The 19900-nt window shown below is 53.4% G+C and overlaps 2 protein-coding genes across 5 annotated transcripts; both read right to left on the bottom strand.

Moving 5' to 3' along the window:
* Positions 1-76: 76 nt before the first annotated feature.
* On the bottom strand, positions 77-7036 carry PGAM5 (PGAM family member 5, mitochondrial serine/threonine protein phosphatase). Of its 2 annotated transcripts, none has more exons than XM_068563263.1 (6): positions 6808-7036; positions 4229-4407; positions 3063-3188; positions 2908-2996; positions 2671-2801; positions 77-952 (listed from the first exon to the last, which is right to left on the bottom strand). In XM_068563263.1, exons 1-6 carry the CDS (start codon positions 6996-6998, stop codon positions 802-804), a joined length of 867 nt encoding a protein of 288 aa, XP_068419364.1. In that variant the 5' UTR covers positions 6999-7036; the 3' UTR covers positions 77-801. The 2 variants fall into 2 exon arrangements, with proteins under 2 accessions (XP_068419364.1, XP_068419363.1); XM_068563262.1 differs by having other exon boundaries at positions 2671-2804; positions 6808-7035.
* PXMP2 (peroxisomal membrane protein 2) lies at positions 4245-19843 on the bottom strand. Of its 3 annotated transcripts, XM_068563265.1 has the most exons (5): positions 19580-19843; positions 17744-17860; positions 16074-16236; positions 12807-13325; positions 4245-4407 (listed from the first exon to the last, which is right to left on the bottom strand). In XM_068563265.1, the coding sequence occupies exons 1-4, from the start codon at positions 19699-19701 to the stop codon at positions 13284-13286; spliced, it is 444 nt and encodes a 147-aa protein (XP_068419366.1). In that variant the 5' UTR covers positions 19702-19843; the 3' UTR covers positions 4245-4407; positions 12807-13283. The 3 variants fall into 3 exon arrangements, with proteins under 3 accessions (XP_068419366.1, XP_068419367.1, XP_068419365.1); XM_068563266.1 differs by lacking the exons at positions 4245-4407; positions 16074-16236 and adding an exon at positions 10219-10309 and having other exon boundaries at positions 12807-12926; XM_068563264.1 differs by lacking the exons at positions 4245-4407; positions 12807-13325 and having other exon boundaries at positions 15737-16236.
* Positions 19844-19900: the final 57 nt, after the last annotated feature.

The following is a 19900-nucleotide window of genomic DNA, read 5'->3' on the forward strand; positions in this document are numbered from 1 at the left end:
TTTGGGATGGACACATCGTATCTACGTATTCTAATCCACAAGCATAAAAGATTAATAGCCACAGGCAAACAAGGACTGAACTGTCAGCCAGACACTTTATTGAAACAGGGCCCCTCCCACGAGACCAGCAGGTCGAGTCACCTCCCTCACCTGCCAAGGTGCCCCTCCTCTGTGTCCGGAAAGGCCTAGCAACACACGTGAGTTCAGATCCAACAGCGGCAGGGCTGTGTGACTCGGGAGTGAGAAATGGGTTTTCAAAGCAAGAACCAGATGAGGAAAATCTTCAATTAATAAAAACTTAAAGTGACAAAGAGTTCTAGGCAATGAAAAAAGAGTGTAAGCAGCGAAATAAGTTACGAATGGAAGAAGCACGGGCGCCCTCCTCCTCCTGCCTGACGGGCTCTGCTGACGGACGGCACGCTGCGGTGTCTGCCGCGGCCCCTGCGGGGACGGCATCTGCGGGCCTCGTCCAGTCCCTGAAACAGGCCTGCTTAGACCCCACGGGCTCATCCTGGTGGACGAGAGTGAGGCAGAGACACTGCGAGAGACGAAGCTGATCTGACCTGAGCGCTTCCCTTCTCCATCCTGGGCCAGAAGCTCAGTGCTGCAGCGCCACAACGTGGAGCCGCCTTCTCTCCGGCTGCCGCGCCCCGGAGCCCTGGAGCCCTGGAGCCCTGGAGCCCTGGAGCCCTGGCCCCGTGGCGCGGCCGGTGGGGGGCAGGGGAGGAGCCCGTGGTCTCGGTGGCACCCACACCAGGCCAGCAGGGGGCTGAGAAGGAGAGCGGGGCCTCGAGGCGGCCCTCAGGAGCGGGAGATCTTGTCAGGAGGCATGAACCCCGTGTCCCCGAGGGTCCTGAGAGCCACTCGGCCATCTGGCCGGACTACCAGGTGGGTAATGCTGCCGTTGTTGAGGGAAAGGCGGAGCCAGCCTTCTGGAGGGAACTGCAGCGCCCTGGAGGAGAGAGCACAGGCTAGGAAGGGCCCACCCCAGATGACAAGGCCTCAGGGGCCTTCCCTGGGGTTGGGGCCAACACCTGCAAGTCCCTCCCGTTTTCAAAAGGGGTTTCACAGAGGAAGGAGCTGTCGGGTGGATGCCAACCCATCAATCAAACAAGGGGGAGGTGACAGCCCAGCCCCTCTGGGACGGGGGATCAACCCAACTCGAGGCTTGCATGTGAGTCACAAACACACTGGTTAACAAATGCATGCAACTGAATTTGTTCTTCCAGTGTCACCAAAAGGGGACGGGGGCAGCCAGACGGTGCGGCAGGGGCAACTCACAACCCCGGAGCATTTCCATGCTCTTAACGCTTCTTAGGCACAGTTAGTATTTGCTGAAAAGCCCAGTACGACTATGGCCTCCGTCCGAGCCACCGGACCCCTTTATGCCCCAGGACACTGGGGTGCACAAGTGGCATCCCTGTGGCTTGCCATTAACTGGCACTCTCTCTGTCGAGAGTTTTGCCGACGGGAAGAATTAACTACCTACATGCTGCTTTTGCAAAGCTCAGCGTCACCCTCACCGCTTTCAAAACTGCCCTAAGTTAGGGAGCAGAGCGCCCTCACGTGTCCCGGGGGCACAGGCCGCCCCCGGCCCCGACGTCTCCGGCCGGCCCTCAGCACTGGGGTCGCTCCCGGTGACACTGGGTCAGTGCTGTCCCGGGATATGGGAGGACGTGGGTTCACACAGTCCCGAAGTCGCCCTGAGCGGCACACGGGCTCGGGCTGCCCCCGAAGCCCAGCCCCTCCTCCCGGCAGCGCTCAACCTGGCCGGGACCCTGGCGCCGCGCCTGCTCCCCTGGCGCAGGGCTGCTCGCCCCGGGCCACGCGGGCGACGCCTGAGGGCAAACGAACGGGCCCTCGTGAGAAGGGGACCCCTCAGCTCTTGAAGCACCTGCTGAGCACCTTCAATGGACCCGGCAGAGGCTGGGTTCTCACTTGCTCTAAGTGGGATGTGGTCAAACCCACGAGCACCCAGCTGGCCTTCCCAAGCCCAGGGCCCTCCGTGACGCCGCCTGTGGCTCAGCGCAGGCATCACTGCGAGGGCCCTGGACCCCTGGGGCCAGGACGAAGGGACGTGGTCGCCCCACGGACACAGGAGCCCCTGCGGGAGCAGCCGGCACAGCCAGGTGACTAACGTGCTCACAGGTCATCACCCCGCACAAAACAGATCCGTGAGACCATCGTCGCAAAAATTCCAATTAATAAAGGGACATACGAAACCATTAAGCAAACACCACTGAGCAACCACGGGGGCAGGAGCCATCGACAGGTGCTGAAACCAGTCGGGGGACGTCAGGGAAACGGGCGTTCGCGTTGCCTCCTACAAAGTGTGACTTCGCAGCGGGAACGACCGCGCACAGCGCCTGAACCAAGCGACCACGTCAGCATCGCCCGGGAAAGGCCGCCCACGGGGGGCACCTCAGTCTGGTCTGTTCCCCCCAAAAACATGCAGTCGTGAGAAAGCCGTTCTACCAGACCACCGGCTGGGCCTGGCGGGCACCGTCAGGCAGGAGGAGGGGGAGCCGCGCTGGGGAGGCGGGGCCGGGCCGTGATGGGGGCACAGGTCGGCGGGAAGTGGGGGGAGGCGGGGCCACGGTGGGGAGGCGGGGCCTCTAGGGGGCGGGGCAAAGGCCGGAGGCGGGGCCGCGGGCGCCACTGGGGCCTCACCTGCACACGATATAGCGGATGACGTTGGCGTGGCAGATGAAGATCTCGTAGCTGTCCTCCTGCTGCTTGGCGTCCGCCCGGTGGATGTAGTTCCGGAAGGCGGCCTCGATCCGCGCCCCGTCCTCGTAATACTGCTGGGGGCAGAGGGAGGGATCGTCCTTATGGAGGCAGTGCGCGGGCCACTGCCGCCAGGAGCCCAGGGGTGGAGTGGAGGCCGCCCGGGGGGGGGGGGTTTACCACAGCCTCCGGCTTCCAGTGAGACACGGGGGGGTCAGGCTCGATGGGGGCGCCTTCCCTCAGCAGGTCTGTGCTGACCTTGCAGACGCCTGCAGAGAAACACAGGACTCAGCGCCCCTTCACGAGCAGCCGCCCCGGGGCCGCCTGGCACTCACCTGGCAGGTGTTTGCTGATGATGTCAGTGGTTTCTATTGCACGGGTCATGGAGGAATGGACGATTTTATTAAACTTCAACCCCAAGCTTGCAAGTCGGAGACCGGTTAGTTCAGCCTGCTCACGACCTTGAAGGTGGAATACACTGGAGAATTACACGTCGCCGCAGTCCCTGTTTACTTCACAAATACTTCAGTCCTTACCAAGCACCGTTAGGTGTGGGGGACAAGACGGGCAGCCCCTCCCAGGGCTCAGGCCTAAGGAAGGGGCCAGGCTTTCAACAGGTAAAATCAATGAGACAAACCAGCCACCTTCAGCCCCATACAGAAAAAACACTGAAGACAACGGCCATGGTTGAGGCTGGCTGAAGTTTGGGTGGGGTCTTGTTTACTATTTCTGGGTCCCTCACACCATTCCTACTCAACTTTGTCCAAAGATTGGGTGTCAGTGCGCCAGTGACCACCCGCCGCTCAATCACCACCACCAGGTGTCAACACTTGAGGACGGACAGATTAGCACTGCTGTGGCCTGGGTGCAAATACAAATGCTTTTCCTCAAATGTATCTTAGAATCCAGTAGAAATGCCCTTGGAAAGTCAGTTTCAGCTGGATGCACGATACCACAGATGCAGCTTTACTTCCACCTGTGCCCGAGGACAGGCCAGCAAGCCCCTTCACACAAATGGGTGCTATCTCATTCAACAGAGAGGTTTTTTAAAATGTAAACTCTATCTCCAACCTCCCTGCGTTTCCTTGCTAGGAATTTCTCCTACAGACACATGAGCACAAAGACCGAGGCGGGACGACTGCCCGGCAGCACCATTCACAGCAGCGAGAAACTGCCACAGGCGCCCTCCGCGCGGGGCTGCTGAGACCCGCCACCGTTTATGAGGCAGCCTCTGAGGAAGGCTCTCCAGCAACCAGGTCAAGCCGGACGGGGCACCGGGTGGCGCCACCTCAGAGGGCCTCGTGCCTGCAGGCAGGATCCACCTTAACATTGTTAAAGTTGAGGACGTTTTCATAAGCCTGTGTCAGATTTGGCTGATTATTACTAATAATGACAAGGCTCGCATCTGGGCCGAGAACACCTGACACAGGTCCAGAGAGGCCCAGCGCCCCAAGGGCACCTTCAAGGAGGCTGGCCTCTGCGGGCGGGCCCAGCCACGTACCCAGGGGCGTCAGCGTGCGGTCCTTCTCCAGGGAGGCGTCCACGTGGTACTGGGAGTGCCTAATGAGGAAGATGTGCCGTGTGGCCTTGGCCTTGTAGTGGTCCAGCCTGGACGCCAGCTCTTCTTCTCCGGGCTCCAGGTTCCTCTTCCGCAGGTTGACCAGGGACAGCGGTTCTCTCCTGAGGCAGAAATACAAGACGGTGTGTCCCTGCCCTTGTGCCCCTGCTCACAAGTCACCCCCAGTCTTTCTCACAGAGAGGCTTCCCGGGTTGGGGAGGCGCAGGGGAGGAGCCAGCGCCTCCCCTTCCCTTGGCGCCAGGCCCGCCCTGGGCGGCTGGATGTGAACAGAACAGACAAGCGAAGCTATTGTGCCGCCCACGTCCTTGTGAGGAGACTGACAGTCACAGCAAGGAGACCAGGGACGCAGAGAAGAGGAAGGAGTGTCTGTGGAACGGCAGGTGGGAAATGCCCACAGGGTGGCCTTGCAGACGGGGACGCTGTGCTGCCCAATAGTAGCCACTGACCATGTGGCTACTTAAATTCAAAATCATGAAAATTAAATACAATTAAAACTCCATTTCCCCAGTCACACTAAACACATTGTCAACGCTTAGTAGCACGTGGGATAGTGGGCATCACATCGGACAGAGAGGAAACTGTTCCCGTTCCCACGGAAACCCCCTGGATGGCCCTGCTGGAACGCTGGGAAGGAGCTGATGGGGGTTGGGAGGGAGTAGCAGCAGCACAGATGCTGAGAAACGACCAAGTCTGGTGAAGACAGGCACTCTGGTGGCTCGTGGACCTCAAGTTAATAGAAATGAAATGCCTGTGAGACTGGCAGAGCTGGGAAAAGAATGTACTCAGCTGAGGCAATGCTGGAAGAATAAGTTTTGAGGGGAATAATGGTGAATTCACGGGTTCTGCTTGGGCCGTGCGAACCTGGGGTGCCTGTAACATGACCAAGCCGAGATGCCACACTGGCAGTCACGTGGGAGCTGGGGCTGAGCCAGAGAAGACATCTGGAACCTACAGGCACAGATGCAGGAAGCCTGGCTCCTCAGGAAGAGGCTGGAGATCTCACTGGATGAGGCTCTGTTACTTTCTAGCATGGACACCACCCCCCTCACCCCCCCATAAATCTAGACTTGGCAAGCAAATACAGCATGTTGGCCTCAAACAAGGCTGGAGTCTGGCTCTACCTCAAGTCAGTCCTTTAACCTCAGAGTGACTGTTTCCTTAAAAAGGCCCAAGAAATTCACAAGATTGTACTGATGTTTGAGAAAGAGAATATGACCCCAGTCTAATCATGAGAAAAACAGACAAATCCCAATTGAGGAACAGTCTACAAAATCCCTGATCAGCCCTCCTCAGAACTGTCAAGGTCATCAAAACAAGTCAAGTCTGAGAAACTGCCAAAGCCTGACTGTCCTGTGGGATTCGGGAAGACACAATGCACAAGATATAAAAACTGAGGAAATCTCAATAAAGTACGGACATCAGTTAATAATATCGTATCTATACTGGTTCACTGTGACAAGTGTCCCATATTAGTGTGAGGTGTTAACAACAGAGGGAATTAGGTGTGGAGTATACAGGAACTCTATCATCTTTTGCAATTTTTCTGTAAATACAAGACGATTCTAAGCTAAGTTTACCTTTTAAAAATTAAAGGTTAAAAAGAATACCTATGAAGTTCCCGATACAACTAGGCCAGCAATAAATATTGGATCTGTGCCCCACACTCAAGAGTGTCAAGGATTAAAGAGCTGGGACTGGGTAAACCATCCCACAACCCAGAGCAGGGGCGTCCAATAGAAACACAACACCGGCAACATACGTAATTTAAAATTTCCAAGTGGCCACATTTACAAAGCAGGAAGAAACAGGTGAAATGTCAGTAACTCACTTTATTTACTCCAGCATACCAAAAATACTATCGTTTCAATAGAGTATTTTAAGATCTGCACTGCTCTGGTTTTTAAATTTAAATTAATTAACGTTAAGTAAGACTAAAAATTGCTTCCTGATCACAGGAGCCACACTCCAAGGGCGCAATAAGAACACTGACAGCGCGCGGCCAGGTGGGACCGGGACCCCTGGACCTCACGTTCCTACTCAAGATGGCTGCTGGTCCTGTCCCCTCGAGGCCGCCCCGCGGAGGCCCCTTCCAGGGCCCATCTCCACCTCGCCGTCTCAGCTGTATCGCAAATATGGGACCAACGTGCCGTCACCCAATCTGAGGATTCAGAAGTTGGGAGACGGAAACAAGGACAAGAGCCCTACAAAGGTCCAAGCCCTCCGTCTAGGACAGAAAACGATCACTTCGGCCTTCCCTGTGCGCCGGGCACTGTCCCTGGCATCACGGTGCTCCTTCCTCAAAACGACCCCCTGTGCAGACGAGGAAACTGGCGCTCAGAAGAGGGGTCGAAGGACGCCCCACGTCCACAGCCACCCTTGCGGCCAGAACCGAAAGAGAAACCCGCACGCAAGCCTGCCCCGCCCGCCCCTGCGCGGAACCGACCACACCGACCGGCCGGGACGGCCAGGGCCCGGGAAGGCTCCCGCCGCCAGCCCCGCACCTGTCCCAGTTGGAGTCCCAGACGCCGGGCCCGGGGCGCGCGGCCCCCGCCCACGCCGGCGGCTCGACCACGCGCAGCTCCGCGTCCCCGCCCGCCCGGGGCTTCCCCACTGCCACCGCCGAGAAGAACACGGCGGCCGAGCCCCCGGCCAGGCCGCAGGCCGCCAGCTGCAGCGCCTGCCGGAACGCCATGCCGGCCCGTCCCAGGCGGGCCCGCGTCGACTCCGCGCAGGCGCTTTCGGGCGCGGACGGCGCGCCGCAAGGGACAGGCTTCGGCGGGCGTGCGCTTCCGGCCGCCGGGCTGGGCGGGAGACGCGGGAGTCGCCGGGATGGCCCTGCCCGCCGCGGGCGACTTCCGGGAACGAAGGCGGAGCCCGGTGGTGGGCGGTGGTTCTGAGACCCTTCCCTCGACCCGCTGCGGGGGCCCGGGGCGGGAGTCGTCCCTGCCTTCGAGCAGCTAGTGCTCACGCGGCGCCCCGGGGAGCCGCTTGGGCGGGGCCGCGACGGGAGCACCGAAGCCGGCGCCGGGCGGCTGGGCCAGGTCATCTGCGGGAAGAGCCCAGGGGGAACCCGTGCCCCGCAGATGACTTGCGGTTCTGGTTTAAGTGAACCGGGAAACTCCCGCAAGGTTTGCCGGTTGCCTTGGTTTTACTGTGGCAAAATACACATAACGCAAAATTTACCATCGTAACCGTCTTTTAGGTGTACAGCTCAGGGGCATTAAGCACATTCTCTTTGTTGTGCAAGTATCACCACCATCCCTTTCCAGAACTTTCTCATCTTCCCAAACCAAAATTCTGTCCCCGTTAAACACTTAACTCCCCTTCCCCTTCCCTCAGCCCCTGGCACCCACCATCTTACTTCCTGTCTCTATGAATTTGCTCCAGGGACCCCAAAGAAGTAGAGTCAGACAGTATTGTCCTTTGCGGACTGGATTATGTCACTTAATGTCCTCAAGGTTCATCTGAGTCGTAGCATGTGCCAGAATGTCCTTCCTTTTTAAGGATGAATAATATTCCATTGTATGGATGGACATTTTGTTTATCCATTCATCCATCAATGGACATTTGGGTTGTTTCCCAGTTTTAGCTATTGTGAATAACGGTGCTGTGAACATGGGTGTGCAAATACCTCTTCAAGTCCCTGCTTTCTGTTCTCTTGGGTGTATACACAGAAGTGGAATTGCTGGATCATCTTGGCAGACTTTTAAATGGGGAAGTGATACGATCTGATTTACATTCTTAAAAGTCACTCTGGATTTTGAAGAATGAATGTATTCCACAGAAATACGCAGACCTCTGCTTAAGCATGGTGTCTTGAACCCATATACTTATGTCTCCTTCTTCCAGAAGGTCGCATATTAAAATGATAGCAAAAAAATTTAAAAAGACAAATCCACAAGGACATACTTGAGTCCACAGAAGAAACAAAGCCAAGAGATCAGCTGACAAAATTTTGGAAGCTGGAAATCAGATTGTTATTGATCTGAGGAGATGGAATATCTGTTGCCTGCACTGAGGGAAGCCAAGAAGCAAGTTCATCTATTCCGGTGAGGCTGGCAGAGCCTGGCCAGTTGCAGTTACTAGCCCCACCTCTGAGCTCTGAGGACACAGCAGGACTGATTGAAAACCTGAGAGGTTGCACTCTTCATCCCCTCCATCACCAGTGTATTCAGGTGACTACCTCACCTCCAACATGGCAGAAGACTAGCGAACTTTCATTACAGAAGTTCTGAACCAGAGGGGCTCTGGATTTGAGAACACCTGACAGCTGAGACTGGGCTGCAGTAATAAAGATGAAATTATACGAAGTTCACATACTAATAGTAGCACTCGAACCCCTTTTCTCCAGTTAGCCACGAGAATGTTGGCCACTGTGCTTATACCATGCTCCCCTACAGCCACCACGCTCCCTGCCCCACCCCCCAACCCTGGGCAAGAAATGAAAAGATTCCTCCCTGGGTAAACTGACCAGCCCAGGAGAAAATACCTCAGTTATTGAAAATGGGTGATCCCCAACAAAACTGGGTCCCGGGCTTCCCTGGTGGTGCAATGGTTAAGAACCCGCCTGCCAATGCAGGGGACACAGGTTCGAGCCCTGGTCCAGGAAGAGCAACTAGGCCCGTGAGCCACAACCACTGAACCTGTGCTCTAGAGCCCACAAGCCACAACTACTGAAGCCCGCGCGCCTAGAGCCCATGCTCCACAACAAGAGAAGCCACTGCAATGAGAAGCCCACGTACCGCAACGAAGACTCAACGCAGCCATAAATAAATAAATAAATAAATAAATTTAAAAAAAGAAAAAAAAGATCAACATGGACTTCCCTGGCGGTCCAGTGGTTAAGACTTTGCTTTTCAGGGACTTCCCTGGTGGCACAGTGGTTAAGACTCCGCACTCCCAATGCAGGGGGCCCGGGTTTGACCCCTGGTCAGGGAACTAGATCCCCCATGCCGCAACTAAGGAGCCGGCGAGCTGCAACTAAGACCTGGCACAACAATGACAACAACAAAGAACTTTGTCTTCCAATGCAGGGGGTGTGGGTTTGATCCCTGGTCAGGGAGCTATGCCTCTCAGCCAAAAAACCAAAACATAAAACAGAAGCAATATTGTAACATATTCAATAAAGATTTTAAAAATGCTCCACTTCAAAAAAAAAATCTTAAAAAAAAAGAGAAAAAAAAGGATCAATAAACATTTCAGGAAATGCTGATAGGGTAACACAAAGATCAAACAAGGAAAAAAAAATAAAAACCCTGAGAAAATAGAAGCAGCACGCGAGACAGAAAAAAATTCAAAAAATATATAATTAAGATCCCAAGGGATATTGTATCCATGAAATAAGGATGGGAGACAATCAGGAAGGAATGTTCTAAGAATGAAAAAGCAGGGAGGGAGGGCTAATGTAAATGAACAACAGGAGAGCAGACCCAGCTGAAAGGGTGGCATACAGGGCCTCTCAGAAGGTCAGGGCAAGTCCTGGTCTAGAGGGGCCCTTGTCCTATGGGGCCAGGTAGCTAAGCAGTAGTATTGTGATATATTTTACCACAATTTTTTAAACGTTTTAAAAAATCTGAGGGCAGCCCTCATCACCCATTTCTTTCAAAGCAACAGCAATTATTCTGAGAAATTAAAATCACCACTGAAAAAGCTACGTTATAGCTTATTGTGATCCTAATTCAGTCCAAGGTGAGCGGTGAAATCATCTCTACTGTATTTTACGTTTCTTAGGGGAGCACCACCTGAGGGCAGTGACTACCTTTTTAAAAACGGATCCTGACATTCAGAGATTTCTGTTTCTCCGTCCATCATTTTAGGGTCGTCTCGAATCACATGATCTAGAGGCAGGCTGGGCTGTCCCTGCTCTCTCACCCCGCACCCCCTCCCCCCTCCCCCCACGACGTCAGTGTGTCTGAGGACCTCTCCCGGTCGTCTTCACTCCCCCAGAGAGGCCAGGTAGGTGTACCAGAACAGAGCCGCCAAGCTGGCAAAGAGCACCCGGAACTGCCAGAGAGAACACAGGCCGCAGTAAGAGCAAGGCCTGGGCACACTTATCAGGCACCCACCCCCCAGGACAGAGCTCAGTCGCTGGTCAGTCCATGCACCCACTGCGGTATTTGCTGAGCCTTTACTGCGTACTAGGCACTGTGCTAGGGGCGCGGCAGAGAGGGGTGAGGAGGACAGTCCCCGCCTGATGATGTTTACGGGACAGCAGGGAAAATACTCCTTCACTGAGCACTTCAGCTGTGGCTCAGCCTCTCACCCCAGGACCAGTCAGCATGCAGGTGGCTTCACCCGGCTCCTCCCTGACAACTCCACGACCTCCTCTTCACTCTAACCCATCCTATGCCATCACCCTGCTTCTATGATCGGACAGGCATACTCCCACCTGAAATCACCTTTAGTCAATTACTGAGTCTCCCGGGCACATAAGCTCCATGAAAGTAGCAGTCTGGTCTACCTCATTAATCACTGTAGCCCCAGAGTCTAGAGCAGCAGGGCATACAGCAGGTGCTCAATATATATTTGTTGAATAAACTCCCTGCCCCTTAAGCACTCGCCTGCAACCACCTTTTAGGAAGGTCTCTGACCCCAAGCTTGCAGCCCTGTCCCTAAGCTAGTCAGAAGGATTCCATTTTCCAGCCTCTCTACTTTCCCTTCCATAGACCCCTCCACGTCCTCAGCCGTTCTGTCTTCTCATGTCTTTATTTCATCTTCTATATGCCTTAGAACCCACAGTGCATAGCCCTGGTTTCCTTCCCTTCTGGCTCCTCAGTTACACTCCCTGGAAAAACCTAGATCCTCCTGCCTTCTCACCTGCCTCAGGCCCCAGGCCCCTGCACATGAGTCTTCAGCCTCTCCTGGCTCCCCCGTCTCCAATCAGCTTCCTCTCCTATCCTCCGCAGCACCAAGGTGACCACTTCTTTACTCCCCTCAAAATACCCATCCCCCCAAGCCTGCCCCACCCCTCCCCTCCCAGAGGGAAGACAAGGTGTGGCCGGGGTCCCCAGTGAACAGTGGACCTCCTCTCTCTGCTGTGCTCACAGGGGAGGCGAGCCTTCCACCTGAAGTGCCTCTCTGCTTGCGCTGCAGTCCCACCCCCACCCCCGGCACTGGGGCAGCCCGGGGGGCCACCTGCATGCAGCGTGGCCACTCTTCTCCTAGCTGCAAAGCCTTCTCCTCCCCTGGCCCACGGCTAACTGCCGTTTTCCCCTCCGCTTCTCAAACGTCCGAGAGACTTTCTTAGACTTGTAGTTTATCTTCTACCTCCCCACCCACTCATCAGTTCTCAGCCATCTGGCTTCAGCCCCATCGAGACACTGAAGTTGCTCTTGGGAAGGCCATTTTTAAAGCCAATGGAAATGGACCGATTTTTATTTTGCTTTAACTTCCTGCAACATCAGCTATTGCTGTCCATCACTGCCTCTGGTTTTCTGCTACCCCTTGAGGGGGGGGTGGTGTGTGTGTGTGTGTGTGTGTGTGTGTGTGTGTGTGATTACCAAGCCCGTCCCCTCCCTCTTCCCACCCTTGCAAGGTACCTCTTTCCCAAGGGGACTCTTGCCCCAGGTCTCTTTCTCTTCTCTCCCTAAAGCAGGATGGAAATCAGCCTGTATGAGCTAGTTTCAGGTAGGTTACTTAAATGGTGTGCAGAAAAGGGTTAACACAGCAGGCCTGAGGCCTGGGAATCCCTGGAAAGGCCTGTTTGAGAGGCTGGTGCTCGGCTGGTGTCTGGGAACTTGGATCTCATGCGGGTTCCCGCCTTACCTCCGGGGGCGTAGGGAACTCTGGTGCAGGGGGCGGTGCCCATGTGCCCAGCCTCCAGTAAAACCCTGGGCAGAAACACCGAGTGCCTGCATTTTGCGGGTGGGTGTGGGTGAGGGCTTGCTCTGTGTGGCCCTCAGGGGAGGGAGGGAGGCAGCACAGCAATGGAATCCCAGGATCCAGTTGTACATCCCGGCTGCGAGGCCCTCATAAACCTAGGCCGTGAGCCCGTCCACCCGGCAGTGGTCTTGGGACCCGGACACAGATGGGCTGTACTTGGTGTGGAGACAGTGGACACTGGCGGGGCCTTCAGCAAGCCGGAGGGTGGCCTCACCGCAGCCCGCCTGCGGCCCGCGGTCCCGCTCGCAGAGGTTCCCGCCCAGACGCTCCGACCCTCGGCTCAGAGCCCCCCGCCCCGCCCCGGTGTGGCCCTGACGTCCCCGCAGGTGAGGCTGCCCTCCCGCAGCTGCGTGGGCGCGGGCTGCAATCCAGCCCTAGAAAGCCGAGCGCTGCCCGGGACGAAGGGGCGCAGTGTGGACCCCGCTTGGGAGGCCCCTCCTTCTATGTCGCTTTGCCTGCCAGAATCCAGAACGGTAACGATTCTGGGCGAAGCGGAAAGCCCCAGAAGGAATCGGACCTTGGGGTGACCCCGAGGCTCGAGAAAAAGAAGGCTGGCGGGGGTGGGCTTTGGGGGAGCTCGAAGCCCCTCTCCGGCCCCGCGGTGCCGGGCTGGCCTTACCTGCAAAGGGACGTAGTTGACGTTAATAAACTGCACTGGAGTTCAGACTCGCCAGTTCATCTGCAGCGCCGGCCAGAATCCTCTCTTCATCTTGGCAGCGAAGGCGGCCGCGTCCTTCCCCTGGAGAGGGGGGAATGCAGGGGGGAACGCAGACCGTGAGCAGTACCGGGGCCCCAAAGACTGACACCGTGATTTCTTTAAAACTGCAGTTTGTTCCGTTTATACGGACAAGCGGGGCAGCACGGAGCTGACAGTCCAGGAGGAAAATCCTCAGAGCAGCTCACTGTGCGTGACCTTTGCCCACGACCCCTGAGCGCTGAGCTGACGACGGTGGGATCCACGCTGCGGGTCTGGGCACCAGAACTGCTCTGCTGCTGGCTCAGCTGTCAGTGCTTTCCAAAATAATCTCCAAAGCTGACGCATTTCCAATCAAAAGTTGTCAGGAGCTTTTAAAAAACAGACCCCAATAAATTGATTCTAAATGTCATCTGGAAGGATAAATGCATAAGAATAGCCATCCTGAAAAAGAATAAGAAAGGAAGGCTTACCTTACTAGAAATTTTTTAAAATGCTGTAAAATTATGGCAATTAAAAAGTCTAGTAGCAACAGCCAAAAACAAACCAAAACATGGAAATTTGTAAATGAATAGAATCCAGCAAAAGAACAAAGAGTCCAGATAATGGCCTGTACACATGGGAATTGGAATATGATAAAGTTAACATTTTACTATACTGGGGACTGTTCAATAAATGGTAATGAGACAGTTTGCTATCTAAGTGGAAAAAACTAAGACGGAAGTACATCTCTCACTATATTAAAAACAAACACATAATACTAGAGGAAAGTATAGGAGAATATTTCTATTATCTTTGGGCCTATCAAAATGTACAAAATAGGGCTTCCCTGGTGGCGCAGTGGTTGAGAGTCCGCCTGCCAATGCAGGGGACACGGGTTCGAGCCCTGGTCTGGGAAGATCCCACATGCCGCGGAGCAACTGGGCCCGTGAGCCACAACTACTGAGCCTGCGCGTCTGGAGCCCGTGCTCCGCAACAAGAGAGGCCGCGATAGTGAGAGGCCCGCGCGCCGCGATGAAGAGTGGCCCCCGCTTGCCACAACTAGAGAAAGCCCTCGCGCAGCAACGAAGACCCAACACAGCCATAAATAAATAAATAAAAATTAAAAAAAAATGTACAAAATAAAATCACAAGAGTAGAAGGAGAAAATATAGGAGAATATTTCCATTATCTTCCTTTAAGGAAGCCTACAAAGGAAAAGAATGACAGATTTGAATGCATGAATTTTTTAAACTCCTGTATGGAGAAAGACACCATAACACCCTTTATTTATATAACTTATACAAACAATTTAACTTTATATGAAGTTAAAAGACAAACACCTGGGACTTCCCTGGTGGCGCAGTGGTTAAGAATCCACCTGCCAATGCAGGGGACACGGGTTCGAGCCCTGGTCCGGGAAGATCCCACATGCTGCAGAGCAACTAAGCCCGTGCGCCACAACTACTGAGCCTGCACTCTAGAGCACGCAAGCCACAACTACTGAGCCTGCGCTCTAGAGCCCGCAAGCCACAAGTACTGAGCCCGAGTGCCACAACTACTGAAGCCCGCGTGCCTAGAGCCCGTGCTCCACAACGAGAAGCCACCACAATGAGAAGCCCGCGCACCGCAACGAAGACCCAACGCAGCCAAAAATAAATAAATTAATTAATTAATTAAAAAAAAAAAGTGTAGGAAAACAAACTTCACACAGAGGGAAGAGCCACAAGGGTTAGGAGCTCTCAAGAGTCACAGAACCTGTGTCTGAATCCTGACTCACGGACTCGTTACACGACCTCAGGCCAGTGTTTACCCTGCAAATAACTGAAGGCCTCAGCTTCCTCAACTGTCAGGTGGGGTTGATGGGAGGCTCAAAGGCCTGAAGCACTGGATGCGGAGCTTGGAACAAGGCAAGTGCTCAGTAAATGTCTGCTGATGCTATCATTCTGCACCACTGCAGGGAGGACAGAAAACGACAGCCTTGGTTGGACCACAATTCTAGGAATTAACCAAGCGGGAATCCTTACACAAAAGGCACAGGCATACGGTGGGTGGAACGGTCTGTAGTCTGTAACACGACCTCTGGATCACAGAATGCTGGATGCAGAAGCACCTGCAGTGTGTGTGCCGTATGGATAGTGTGGTCCCACGTGTCTCGTGATGTGGTGGGGACTTTATGCACTTTGGTAACATTTGCCATATACTTAGAGGCAAATGTTTTTGTTTTTTAATGGAAATATACTCCCTTCCTATTTGGAAGGAAAAAAAGGGAGAAACTGCTGTGGTACCCTCACTCCTAATATGGGCACCCTCTACTTTCTCCTACCTCTGATTTCCTAAGGACTTCCCAAATATTTCTTTTTACTATCAGGGACTTATTAGCAATCACAGTGAAGTTTAAACATCTTTTCTACCGCCCACCAGGGTCACTTTAGACAGCATGGGTGTTCTCCTTACTAATAAGAACTTGACGTGAGGTTTCAAAATAAAACCCAAGTGAGAAGCGTTCACCTGTTGTGATTGGTTGAACGAATTACTTTCAGAGCAGAACATGACACGTCTCGGGCACGGAGGTGGAGAGGGGATGGTGAGGGAGCCAGTTAGTGGAGTGAGGTTGGGCAAACACACCTCCCAAGTCTTCCGTTGTGATGTTAAGTCTACTCTGGTAAGTCAGCCTCTTCAGAGCACTTGTGATGTCCAGACCCTGAGTGAGCACAGGCTTCTGCAGGGCCACTAGGGGGCTGGAACTTCTGTGCCATGGATCTCTCTGGCACTCTGGCGAAGCCCATGGACCCACTTCTCAGAATCATGTTTTGTAATGTATAAAATAAAATATGTGGGATTACAAAGAAACCAATTATACTGAAGTACAGCTATCAAAATATTCAGAAAAAAATTTATGACAGACCAGTATATATGCTTCTTTACTAACACATTCAGTGCTGAGACTTGCCAGCAGGTGTAAGGAGTGATAAGCATCACTGATACTCTGGGCTATAACTGTGACAATGGACGTGTGACAGCCCACTCTCTGGGACTGCCACTGCAGGCCAACAGGTGCTGCTAATACGACTGTGCTTTGCTTCTGACGTTCACAGAGGACAAGGTGAAACTTCAGTTTGAGTGTAAAGTTCATAGACACTCTGAATTCCAACCACAGCATCCCTGTGCCAGAGAAGAGCTGGCCTGCGTGAGTCTATGGCAGAGACCAACCTCCAGGAAGTTCATGATGAGGAAGAACAATGACAGGAAGGCGGGTGCGAAGAGGAGGCGGTCCAGAAGGAGCCTCGTGACGCCTGCCAAGGGGGCCTCGGGAGGGATCCAGTGCTCCATGAAGAGGTAGAAGAAGTGACCCAGCGGACCTGTGAAAAAGAACCTGAGGCCCGCGGTGGGGCTGAGCTGGACACGCGCATCTTGGGGCCAGCTTCACCCCCAAACCCCAGACCCTAAACCCTGAGTCCCTCAGCACTGACCACACAGGTCTGTGTGGCCCTTCTAGAAAATACACTTTCTATGAATCCTCTCCAAGCATTCTTTTTTGCCTCTGACAGACCAGGCTCGTTCCTGACCCCAGTTGTCACATGGCTGGCTCCTTCTCAACACGTCGGCTTGGAGAGTTCCTTCCGACTGTCCTGAATAATGAACCCACCACCATCCCAGCCACTCTCTACTCCAGGCCCTGTTTCATTTTCTTCAGAGCACTGATCACTGACTGTCATGGTCTCATTTGCTTAGTTATATAGTGCCCTCTCTTCACCCCTAGAAGGTAAACGCCACAAGACTGGATCGTGTCTGTCTGTCCACTGCTATGTCTGCAGTGCCTAGAACAGGGCCTGGCTCAGAGAAGGTGCTCGGTAAATAATGGAAGCAACCCTGGTGTCAGAGCTTGTCATCAATCTCTCTTGGATCATTATCAGGGCTGAAACCTGGTGCTGTGCACTGGCTTGTCTGCATTAGGATTATTCATTGCAAAGAGCACAGAGTACTCAGGAGAGAACTGAACCCAGCCACCACGTCTACAGGGACAACAGACCTGAGACTTCATAAAGTCCAGAATCAAAAGATGGGCAAGGGCCCAGGGGCCTTCCAGCTCGACAGTGAAAAGTCTTTAAACAAGCAGTTCTCCCCGTCTTCCCCTACCCTTTCATAGAATGTTAAGTGGCCCAGGGCAGGGCTTCTCAGGAGGAAGAGAACGGAAGTCTTGAGGATGGAAAATTGTGATTGGATGACCTCCCAGGTGATTCTGATACACTCCCCCTCTCTGGGGGGATTTAGGACATTATGGAAAAAGCTGAGATAACTCAAGTTAGCATGCTTACAAATACAAAAATCTTATTTGTGAATTCTGAACTGAAAAAAAATCACTCTTGTTGCAAAAGACTTCAAAATAATCCACCTATACAAACACTATTGTTGGCCAGAGAACTCAGGGTGGATTTAATAGGTAAAACTCCTGAATCTCTGTGCTTTTGCAATTCAAAAAGTGGTTCAGAAATGACAATTTTCAGGATACGTATTTCTTTTCTGGATGTTTATGCTATGAAAATAACAACAGAAACTAACTGGCCATATTTGAGCCTGTTTCCTTCTTTCAGGGTCTTTGGGTCTTGAAGTCCGATTTTAGGTTCAGGTGAACTATCTGCCCTCAGGTTTCTCAATCCAATTACGATGGCCACCCTCACCCATGCAATTCAAAACAAAAAGCAAATGAAACTATAAAATAAGTGAAGCTAATGTTATCCACCATTCTGACTTTCTCCCACGATGACTTCGATGCTTTTTAAAAAATTGTTTTTCTGAGGTAGATAATTCCAGGTCTTGATATCCTAGCTTTGTCGCACTTAGCCTGCTACTGGGTAAACCAGCCCCTTTATGGAACTCACCCGTAAATGGCATATCTGAAAGGCCCTCTGACATCTAGCTTTTGAGAGCAGTTTTCTTTTTCCTGCTTCTTCTCAATCAACTGGGCCAGGAAGTTCCCAAGTGCTGACAAAACGCCACTGTGGACAGAGAGGTATTCAGAAAACGTGCAGGAGGGCATCTGTTCTTGCACATAATTAGCATGGCGGTTCTAAGAACATGCTGGGGATGGGTAGAGATGAACCCTTATCAGAGCAGCTGAAATGTGAGGTCCCTACATGAAAAGGTGGAGACGGCAGAATTTAATATACACACACAGGAGCACAGTAAGATTTCCAACTGGTGGGTGGTATCAGTGTCATATCCTGATTGTGATATTATCCTATAATTTTGCAAAAGGTTACCATGTGTGGTTATAAAAGGGCAACAGGAGGAATCCTTATGATGAAACTTTTCTGTATTTTGACTATGGTGGTGGATACACAAACCTATACATGTGATAAAACTGCATGGAATTAAACACACACTCACTCATGGACGAGTACAAGAAAAGCTGGGGGAATCTGACCTATGGGCTGTATCCATGCCAGTGTCCTTGTTGTGATACTGTACTACAGTTTTACAGAATGTTGCCAATGAGGAAAACTGGGAAAAGTATACAAGGGATCTCCCTGTATTATTTCTTACAACTGCATGTGAATCTACAATTATCACAATACAATTTTCAAATAAAAAGGTGGAGACAGGCCCAGTTGCTGAAAGGCTTGGTCTATAGCTGCGTTCTGAGAAGCTCTCTAAGCTATAAAATCGAAAATTCTTAGAAGGGACAATAAGGGGCCTCTTGATCTGATCTTTGGCTTCTTCTTCCTCATCCTCCCCCTTGCTCACTGTTCATGTTCTCCAGGGACACAGACCCACCTTCCACTCCACCATTATTAGCTAGCTCCTCCCTCAGGACCTTTGCACCCGCCGTGCCCTCTGCTTCCCTTTTTTGCTCCCTCCTTCCTCAGGCCTCCATTTAAATGTCACCTCCTCAGATAAAAACTGCCCTGGCCACTTTATTTGTGTTATACATTTATCTGCTTTTTGTCTAGTTCTTTACTAGAATACAAGCTCCATCAGGGTAGGAACTTACTTATCTTAATCACTGCTAATGCTCCCCACACAGGAAGCAGCTGTGCACATGTATGAAAGGCTGAATTAATAAAAGGGGACAAACTTATAAAGTCTATTAATTGAAAGTAATGAAGGGGGGATGTCTCACAAAAAGCTCAGTACTCCAAATCAAAGGGCCGACCTAACCGGAGCACGGAGGGCGCTGTGTCAGCTTTCTCCCACATGCAAAGCTGCCAAAGAAAACAAGCCTTAACACCTCCCACCCCGTCCAGGCTTCCCGCGCACTTCCTAAAGGCGTTCACCTCAACCCATTCTAGTCCTCAAAACAAGAGCAGGTACTAACAAGCCGGAAGGTAGCAGCGGACGCCGCGCACGCTGGCGGGTGACAGACTTCTCCCCCGGGCCCCACTCACCCCGGACGGCCGTCACCTCCGGGGCAGAGGGGCTGGAGGCCCCGAGGTCTGCAGGGTCCTTCGGCTCGTGCACTACTTTAGTCTGGTCCCTGGGTCCACATTTTAGGGTGTCTAAGAGTTACGGTTCGGAACCGAATATACAGAACGGCACGTGCTGAGCTTTCTGGTTAATTTAAGGCCCCTGGAGGGTCATTTTGACGCACCGGGATTTTGCCTTTCACGCTCAAACCCCCACGTTGGATGCACCTATGGGGCTGGGTCACCGGGCCGTCCGAGCTCCGGGCCGCCCCCCGCCCGGGCCCGTCCCCTCCGCCGCCGCTCCGCGCCGACCTGGTGGCCGCCTTGGTGAGCACCGGGTAGAGCCGCAGGAGGCGCAGGTACTGGGCGAGCGCCCGCCGTGGGAATGCCCCGAGGTCAGCCTCGGCCCTCAGCTTCGACGCCGCCGACGCCATTGCCTCCGCCGGCCGGGGACATCGACCCCACTGGGCTCCGGGTGCGGCGCAAGGGGCGGGGACGGCCGGACATTTCCCGCCCCGTTCCGCAGTGCCTCTCGGGACACACCCCTCGGTGCGCGGCGTGCGCCTCCGCGCACTTTTCCGGGAGTCCCTAACGGGCCACCTCCCCCTCGGGCGCCGGCGGCGATTGGAGCTC

Source organism: Eschrichtius robustus, chromosome 14, assembly GCF_028021215.1.
Source record: "Eschrichtius robustus isolate mEscRob2 chromosome 14, mEscRob2.pri, whole genome shotgun sequence".
Lineage (NCBI taxonomy): Eukaryota > Metazoa > Chordata > Mammalia > Artiodactyla > Eschrichtiidae > Eschrichtius > Eschrichtius robustus.

Bases quoted from the DNA above. Each gene is read 5' to 3' on its own strand.
- PGAM5 (XM_068563262.1), bottom strand. From the start codon at position 6,998: ATGGCGTTCCGGCAGGCGCTGCAGCTGGCGGCCTGCGGCCTGGCCGGG. The intron at 4,408-6,807 runs GTGCGGGGCTGG...TTTCTGCCTCAG, and splicing joins TGGGACTCCAACTGGGACAG to GAGAGAACCGCTGTCCCTGG. The intron at 2,997-3,062 runs GTGAGTGCCAGG...GTTTCTCTGCAG, and splicing joins CATCAGCAAACACCTGCCAG to GCGTCTGCAAGGTCAGCACA.
- PXMP2 (XM_068563264.1), bottom strand. From the start codon at position 19,701: ATGGCGTCGGCGGCGTCGAAGCTGAGGGCCGAGGCTGACCTCGGGGCA. The intron at 17,861-19,579 runs GTCGGCGCGGAG...CTCTGTCCACAG, and splicing joins CTCACCAAGGCGGCCACCAG to TGGCGTTTTGTCAGCACTTG. The intron at 16,237-17,743 runs GTGAGTTCCATA...CGCGGGCCTCAG, and splicing joins TTCAGATATGCCATTTACGG to GTTCTTTTTCACAGGTCCGC.